General features: G+C 48.4%; 1 protein-coding gene across 2 annotated transcripts in view; it reads left to right on the top strand.

Annotated features, from left to right (window-relative positions):
* Positions 1-296: 296 nt before the first annotated feature.
* Positions 297-9,112, top strand: part of SPTLC1 (serine palmitoyltransferase long chain base subunit 1) — a 52,564-nt gene continuing 43,748 nt past the window's right edge. For both annotated transcript variants that reach the window (XM_043566955.1, XM_043566954.1), the window contains exons 1-3: positions 297-421; positions 3,004-3,111; positions 4,812-4,906. In XM_043566955.1, coding sequence (XP_043422890.1) covers positions 365-421; positions 3,004-3,111; positions 4,812-4,906 — 260 coding nt within the window. In that variant the 5' untranslated portion in view covers positions 297-364. The remainder of the gene's footprint in view (positions 422-3,003; positions 3,112-4,811; positions 4,907-9,112) is intronic.

Raw genomic sequence — 9,112 nt, 5'->3', positions numbered from 1 at the left:
GTAATTTATAAGAGGACTTCTGTGATTGCATAACACTGCCTGCCCAGGGCAAGGCCATTTATTATTAGTCCCTCCCTCCCGAGAGCCCCGGCACGGGGTGTGCCACCTCACAGCCACAGGGGAACACCAGTCACAAAAGCCATCCCGCTGTTCCCACCCCTCTAGGCCGCCAGGCGAGACCCCCAAGGTCTCCACCCACCGCCTTAAGCCCCTACCTCTCGCTTTCCTCCAGTGCGCAAGCGCCAGGAGGCGTGCCCAGCGCTCGCCAGCCCCGCCTCCAGGAGCGAAACGTCACTGAGCTGCGCCGCGCTCTGTTTGACGTACCTGAGACCCGCCTTCCGGAAGGAGGCCCCAGCGGCTGACTATGGCGACCGCCGCGGAGCAGTGGGTACTGGTGGAGATGGTCCAGGCGCTCTACGAGGTGAGCTTGGCGGCCCGAGCGGCCCAGGACCACACCCGGCCCTGGAGGGGTGGGACGGCTCCTGTGGGTTTGTGGTCTGAGTCCCGGGCAGGGTTGGCTGGGTCACGCCCGGACCTTCGTCGTCCCTCGCTGGAGAGGCTCGCGGGGGAGGCACGGGCGGGAGCGGGAACCGAGGGTCTCCGTCCGGGCACGGGAAAGGAACAGGTGGGAGGGGGCGCTGGAGCGAGGCTGGTCCTCAGAAACCAGAGTTGGGACTGATGGTGAAGCAGGGTGGTGAAAATGGAGTGGAAGATCTCAGCCTGGGAAGGTCCTAGGGGTTTCAAGTCCTCGGGACTGTGGATCAGGTAATAGGGGAACGAATTGCAGTAGAAAGGAGTTCGTTTTTGTGGGGGCGAGGGTTTAGGAAAGCCGAATGATTTAGGAATTAGGAATATGAAATAGTTTGTCATTCTTCCACGTGCGTCTCATTTTCTGTCTTGTAAAGATAGAACACTTTTTAGAGATTTTTAAAGGCGGAATAATTACGAGTGCTTTGAAAGGCTGTCTGTTTCACGTGTGTCAGGTGATAGCTATGATAGCAGAACGTAAGTCTTAGAGAATGTTCATTCGCTTGACATGTGTTTACTGAGCTTCGATACCCCGTCGGGTAGAACTTTCTGCATGTTGTGTATCTGAGCTATTCAGTGTCGCAGCCACTAACCACAGGTGGCAGTTAGGCATTTGGAATGTGTCTGGTGCAAGTGAGGAACTAAGTATTTCATTTCATTTCATTTAGATGTATATTTACACAGTGACGTGGTGACTAGAGGCCAAGGTATTGGGACAGCACACATCTAGACACTAGGGATAGTGCAGTGAACAAACATGCAAAAATTCCTGTGCTTATAGAGCTCGTATTTGTTTAAAGCAAATAACAATTTTCTTTTGATGATTTGTTAAAAACTTAACATAGCTGCCTACTGCCAGGGGAGAGCATGGTGTCTTCCACTAAAGAACTTACCAGGGCTTCCTGAAAAACAGTTGACAGAACAGGTGTGGTGTAAGTGATGACTGATACTAAGCTAATTACAGTAACTAAGAGAAGAGCCACTGAAATTGAATTTTTTAAAAAATGAATAATTTTCTGTTGTATGTTGTTGCTTTTTTGAAGGGTGCATAACTGACCAAGACTCAGGTGTCCTCTTGGATGTAACATTTCCAGGAAAAGAAGCTGCATTTGTGATTTTGATTAATTCACTAGACAATTGGTATCTCAGTTTTTCTTAGGATGGTTTCTTTCTGGAGTGGGATGCTTCGTGATTTAGGCAGATGTTTGCCTACTGGAATATAATTATTGAGAAAAGCAAAAGACAGAAGTAATAGTGTATGTAACCTTTGTACGTAGTCAGAAAGATATTTGCACATTGACTTAGGAGTTCGTCTCTGAATCTGCAGTTTTCCTGTTGCCATATTCTGAATTTTTTTAAACTATGGTAAATCATCTTCACTTTCTGTCTGATGTTTCAAAATAGTTTGTATTTACATTTCTGACTGTCTCTTTTAAGTGATTTTTCCAATGACAGCCTGTTGGAGTAGATCAGTCTGTAACTGACTGAGGTTTAGTTGCTATCTGGAGTCTTCCACATGTACTTACCGTGTCCAGTTGTGCAAAACATAAAAGTCAGCTGTACGTCTTGGAAATGTGCACTTGAAGACGTGGCATGGATAATTTCAGTAAGGTGTCTATATGCCTGTTGACATGAAACACACTGCATACTTGTGGGGAACTCCTGCAGAAAAAAGACCTGACGTTCCTTTAGTCATTTATACAGTCTTTTTGTTTGTTTGTTTTTTTCCCCAGCCATGTTCCCAGAAGGATTTAAGGAGGCTTATTAGAGGCTTATCAGATAGAGACAATAGAGTGAGATGTGCAAAACTCTTAAGAATTGTGGAAACTGATTTCCACGTAACTCTGTTAACTGATCTGGGGTAGACGAGTGTGGTAGCAGACGGGTGAAGCTATGAAGCGTTCATTACTGTCTTTTCCCACCAATAGGAAGGCACCTCGTCTGACGGATCTGATAGTTGATATTGTTTGACCTGTTGGGATTCTGCATAAGCTTTTAAAAATTAAATTCCTTTCCTACAGAGGTTTTAAAGCTGCACTATTAAAGATTTATCACGTGAAGGAGAAATTACCAACTGTTAGAAGTGGGGATGGGGTTGGGGTGCCTGGGTGGCTCAGTCGGTTGAGCGTCTGACTTCGGCTCAGGTCATGATCTCACGGTTTGTGGGTTTTAGCCCCACATCAGGCTCTGTGCTGACAGCTCAGAGCCTGGAGCCTGCTTCAGATTCTGTGTTTCCTTCTTTCTCTGCCCCTCCCCCACTCACACTCTCTCTCGGTGTTAAAAAATAAAATAAAAGATTAAAAAAAAAAGAAATGGGGAAAGGAATGAGTGGAAATGAAAGGAGTTTGAAAATAAATCTTAAGAAATAATAGATTAAAGGTCATGGGAGGCAGTACATACAGGTGCATTACATTTTATGTGCAGATTTTGGAAGGGTTCACTTCATTTCTTTTTTGGTTTTTGACTCACTCTTAGGCTCCTGCTTACCATCTTATTTTGGAAGGAATTCTAATTCTCTGGATAATCAGACTTCTCTTCTCTAAAACTTACAAGTTACAAGAACGATCTGATCTTACAGTCAAGGTAAGAAATTAAATGTCTTTTATTATTCACTGTATGATTATACTGGCTACATCTTTCCAAAAAGTACTTGTGGCGACTGAACTAGGTATGTTAAAATGTTTTCTGTTATGTAAACAAATCAAAGACCATGAGCCCTCAGGGTACCAAAATACAGGGAAGCCAGGAATAAAGTCGACACCAAGAGGAATACCACGTCAGAGACCTCTGCACGTGGCTAGAGGCCAGCAGCAGTCTTAGGAATAGATGGTAGATGGGAAGCTTCTGGATTTCGATTGTCGATGTGCAGGATTGCATGAGTTGCTCAGGAAAACCACCATAGTTTCTGAAACCTGAATGAAGGTTTTCCCTGTGTTCTTCCTAAAGGAAATTTGGGGTTGAAAAGAATCTTCCCACCTCCCTACCCCAAACTCACTTTTGATGCCTTCTCTGGTACGGGGCCCCGCTCAAGGCCTACCTGGGTGAACCTTAGGAAACAGAAGCGTCTAGAGGCCACGAGGAGTTCCGTGAGCCGGAGGGATGAGGGCGCTTGTGAACAGGAATTGCATCCTGGTCACTCGGTAGGAGCACTCAGGAACTGTGCCCCAATGCAAGAGGGAAGAGCGGTTGTGACTGTGGTGTGGTCTCTGTCGCTCCGATTGTTTTCCCGCCCAGCCCCTGTAGCACCGTGCCCGAATGCTTATAAAAAGCTCAACAGCTTGGGCTCACCCGGCAGCACTGAGTACAGCACGGAGACCGAGCCATCCCAGGAACAAGTGCTGGGGAACAGAATGAACGCAGCAGCGTGGCCATCGCTTCCGCGGTTGCACTCCCTGGCTGCGGTCGTCCTGGTCGTTAATATTAATCGTGGGGGGGGGGGGGGTGTCAGGCCGTGTCCCCCCGGGGACGTGCAGCAGATGGTCCCCGGGCCATCGGAACGTTTTGTTCTGAGGGCAAAAACGTTTTGGAGGCCTGACTAAAGCAGAGTAGGAGAGATCTCATTGCGTGATTTTGCATAACCTTTTCTAGGCCAATGGATCTTTGAACCTGTGTTTGGAGACGTATGCTAACCTTGACCGGAGATGCCCGCCCTCCCCCCCTCTTGTCCTGACTACCTGTGGGATTAGCATGCCAGGGATCGCTCTGGACAGCATTGCAGGAAGACTGGGCCATCCAGGGCAGAGGTCCTTGGCGTTTCAGAACTCCTCGGGAGTGATCGGGTGGCCATGCAGCTGGTTTCTAGCTCGGCTTTTTAAGGGGTGGATCATTCGTAGTCTTTTGAGTTTTCATTTCTACACATGGCAGTCCATGCACATAGACATTTTTTTAAAGAATGACCAACCGTGATTTTAGGGCAGTCCTCTGAAAGCCAAACTCAGCAAGATCCGGTAACCGTGGCCATCTTCCCCTGAAAGCCAGGGAAGAACACAAACCGTGACCATGGCAGTGGTGCTTGTAAAGCTTCCCTTCTGGCATCACAGGCGCAGTGCCCGGGTCTGGGCTCTGTAGACCTGCAATCTCTCGCACACGAGGGGATCGCTGGCCGCTTCTAACACCCGTCTCCACGGCCGCAGGTGGCCTCGGGGCTGCCGCTCTCTGCCGCGCGGTCGTCGGCAGAAGCAGATGAGGAATATATTGGTTGATTTGTAGCAGAAATCTGGGGACAGAACGGTCGCCATCCCGTGACTAGACCCTGCTGTATTTTAACTCCTTTCCTCCCGTAGGAAAAGGAGGAGCTGATTGAAGAGTGGCAGCCGGAACCTCTTGTCCCTCCCGTCTCCGAAGACCATCCTGCTCTCAACTACAACGTCGTTTCAGGGTAAATTGGTTCACTCCTCCACGGACTTGCACTTGGTCTCCCGTGGGTATACTCGCCAAAGCACACACTGGTTTGTGTAGTATTTCTTTTTTAACAGAAATAAAACATTCAGAAATTTCCGGAGATCGGAAACGCTCTGCTTTAGATCCCAGTATATAACTGTTCTAAGGACAGTGTGGCCGTTGTGTATAGTCTCCGATTTGGGCATTGCAGTTCGTCCTTTCTTCTGGTAAAAAAAAAAAAAAATGCTTTTTTGGGAACCATACATGCTCACAATAATACGTCCAATAGCGAGACACGCTTAAAATGAAAAGCAGCGCTCCTGCTTTCCTCACCGTGGTTGTTTTTGAGTCTAGGTCTGCGTGGGTACCTTCGTGAGCGGGTGTTAGCGGCGTGCGCTCACTGCCGTTGACTCGTCAGCTGCGGGCGACGCTGACTCCCAGTCCCAGCTCTGACCCTTGAGCCTGCTTGCGCCGCCTCCCTCCCTGCTTCCAGGGTCTTTTCCAGCTTTGACTCGGCTTCCCCTGTTGCATATCTTTCTTGCCGTGTCTGCTTTCTTCAGCTAAGAAGTGTTTTAAGTTTACGGAAAATACCTGACACAAGCATACCCACCGCCCAGAATCAATAGGCGTGAACGTTTTGCTGTCTTCAAATCTACCTTAAAAAAGAAAGAAAACATTTCAGTTACTGCTGAAGAAACCCCTTCCCATCTACCACTTTCTCGTAGCTCCCACACAGGATAACCATTACCTTGAAGTTGGTGGATGTCTCTCCTTTGCTTATCTTTATACTTTTAATACATCTGCCTGACGCCAGGAGATGATTCAGTAGTTTGTCTATAAAACTGTGATGCAGGGTGTCTCCTGAGTGTGTGTCCTCCCACTTCTGGTCTGATCTTAGGGAGTCTTGTATTCTTCAGGTCATGGTTTCTTCGGTCCTACAGAATTTTTACGTGTTCTCATCTCGCACTTACTCGTCATTAATGCCGTGGTGAAGTCCTTCCCCCACCCAGAGGCTGAATTTGCCTGTTTCTGTATGGTGGTCAGCTATCCCAGCATTCCTAAGTTGAACTGTCCACTTTCTGCCGCTGAGTAGAGATTTCCCTTCTTTTGTGTACACGTCCTTCTAACAGGTCTGATTCTGGCTTTATTTCTATTCTTTTGGTATATTTGTCTCTCCTTATGCCAGAACTTCATATAAATAGCACAGCTTAAGAATAGGCTCTGGGACACCTGGGAGGCTCGGTTGGTTGAGCATCTGACTCTTGATCTCAGCTCAGGTCCTGATCTCCCAGTTAGCGGGATCGAACCCCGCATCAGGCTCTGCACTGACAGCGTGGGGCCTGCTTGGGATTCTGTCTCTTCCTCTCTCTGCTCCTCCCCTGCTCGTGTTTGTGCATGCACTCTCTCTCTCTTTCTCTCAAAATACACATTTTAAAAAAGAACAGGCCTTGACTAGAGTGAGTCCTGCACCTCCTTGTTCTTCAGAATTGCTTGGACTGCTCACAACTGTCTCCTTCGGTGTGAGTGTCAGTGTGACTGATCACATTTGACCAAAAACGGAGCTTGGGTTTGCGGCCAGGCAGTGCACCGATTTGGATTAACTGGAATCTTGCTGGTACTGAATCTTGTCACCACGTGCCCGGGGTGTCACTCGTATACTTAGGTCTCTTATGTCCTGCAGTAAAGTTACATAGCTTTCTTCATAAAGACTGCTTATCTTTTTTTTTTTCTACTTTTTATTTTGAAATAAGAGATTCACATGCGGTTGTGAGAAATAATCCAGGGACATCCCGCGTGTACCCTTCATCGGTCTCCACCCATGGTAACGCCTGCTTAACAACCAGGACATGGATGTTGTGTATCTTTTAATAGATTCGTCTCTAGGTACCAGAGCGTATTCATTTCTGTCGGGAGGAGCATCTTTTTCTTTCTGTTCCTGTGTTACTGCACACCTCCCAGTGCAGTGTCGGATGGGAGTGGTGACAGGGGCCTCAGTGTCTCCGTGGCTTCTCAGAGATCATCTGGATCAAGGTGCGGTCTTCCTTTCTCTTTTCCATCTGCTAAGGGAACTTTTTTTAAATCAGAATATTAAGTGTTATCCCAAGTTTTCCTGTGTCTGTTGAGATGACAGACGACTTTTCTGCCCCAAGCAGTTACCGTGCCAGATTACACCGATAGGGTCTTTAAGTTATGCACATGCGTAAGTTTGTGTGAGAAAAACTGCCATCCGCCGTGCCGTCCGTCCTCACGGATCATCCAGATCCCGACTGTCTAGAAGCGATCACGGTGTTTCTTTAGCCTCTCTTTTTTTTTCCTGCGATTTTCCTGTATTTTTCTAAGGAACTTGCTTATGCTGTTATTTCTTGATTATATTCGTTCTTTTCCAGTTTTCATTTTGTCCGTGAATTGCAGGAGGTAAAGGCCGGCCCTCCGAGAACACGCACACCCGCCCGCCCTCCCCAGGCCGCAGTCGCCCCTCTGCCACCTTTGTGTGGCCGAGAAAGGCGGCTGCAGCCCCGGCTGTGGTGCGGCCTCCTGGGCACCTGCCACGAGCACCCGCGGGCCCTTCCGCCCTCCTCCTGGCAGGTTTGTGGCTGTACCGCGTGTCCCTGGATTACTTGCTGCGCCCAGTTTTGTGGCCGCGTCAGTATCATTCATTGGTGGAGCTCGGCATCCTTTGTTTTCGGCATCGGGGTTACGTTTGCTCGCACGCTCCTGTTTTCCTCATTCGTTGGCCCGCTTGCTCGCTTCCCCACGTCGGTGTGACTCGTCCTGCCGTCTGCATTCCGAACGCTCACACGTACCCGCTGCCCGTAGCGGCCCGACCGCTGCCCAGAGCCGCCTTCCCTGGCCCCCCCACCTGCAGTCAGGACGTGCACAGAGCCTCCCGAGGAAGCTCTGTGGAACTCGTTTTTGGAGACCTTACGCATCCTAAAATGGCTTCGTATTCTCTTTGGCCCTGGTGTGCTCGTGTTACCGGTTCTTACTGGTCTGTCAGACACCTCAGCGTCTGGTGACCCACAGCATCCATATTCGTGTCATCGTGTGCAACATTTTCACTGTCGTCGCGAGCGGTGTGTAAACAGTCGTAAAAACCACAGAGAATCTTGAAGGCCGTTTTGTTGTGGTTGATGATCTTGGTTACTTTTCAGTTCACGCAGGAGGGCTTTTCATTCAGTGCCAAGTTGACGCAAGAGAAAGTGAAGTTACTTAACCTGGAGAGATTTTTTTCTTTAAAAACCAGCCTTATTGACGTATCATCTGCGGACCAGAAAAGCCACCCTTTTAATTCACCACAGTTAAGTGGGTTTTAGTATGTTCGCAGAGCTGTGCAACCATGGCCATCATCTTATTTCAGAATGTTTTTATCGCCCCAGAAAGAAATCCTACAGCCACTCTTGTTCTCTCCCCTTCCCCCAGCCCCTGACGCCCCCTAATCTGCTTCCTCCGCATCTGACTCTTCTGGACGTTTCGTACCAAACGAGTCCCGCAGTTTGCGGCCCTTGGTGTTGCTTTCCTTCACTTAGTGGCATCTCTTCCAGCTTCGTCCTGTGTCATAGCTTGTGTCAGTGCTTCATTCAGTTTTATGGCGGAATAATAAAATAATTTCACTCTACACTTGGATTGTTTCCACTCGAAAGAAGAAAAAGCATATCCGTATGTGAACTCCTATGAATGGCTGTGTGTGCGGGCACGGGTGTTTATTCTCCTGAGTGTGTACCTGAGAATGGGGTTTGTTGAGTTATACGGGAGCTTACTCTGAGGAACCACCAGTCCGTTTTACAAAGCGGCCGAATCGTTTTCCATTCCCACCAGCAGGACGTGAGAGTTGTGATTCTCCACCTCTTGGCCTACGCTTACCGTCTTTCATCACAGCGCCCCCCCGGGGGGCGGGAGGTGGGAGGTGGGACCCCACTGCATTTCCCTGATGACTGATGAAGATGAGCGTCTTTTCATGTGCTACTTGGCCACTTATATATCTTCTCTGGAGAATTACCCGCTTAAGCCATTTTTCCCATTTTGCGGGGGTGGGGGGTGGCTGTCTTTTATCATTGAATTGTAAGAGTTCTTTATATTTTTCGGATGCCATTCCCTTATCAAATATATGACAGGCAGATATTTCCCCCATTCTGTTTGTCACTTCCCTGATCCTGTGCTTCGAAGCACAAATGTTTTTAATTTTAATGAAGTCCAGTCTGTCTCT

The sequence above is a fragment of the Prionailurus bengalensis genome, chromosome D4, assembly GCF_016509475.1.
Source record: "Prionailurus bengalensis isolate Pbe53 chromosome D4, Fcat_Pben_1.1_paternal_pri, whole genome shotgun sequence".
In the NCBI taxonomy this organism is placed as follows: domain Eukaryota; kingdom Metazoa; phylum Chordata; class Mammalia; order Carnivora; family Felidae; genus Prionailurus; species Prionailurus bengalensis.
This window is presented reverse-complemented; position numbering and strand designations above follow the sequence as displayed.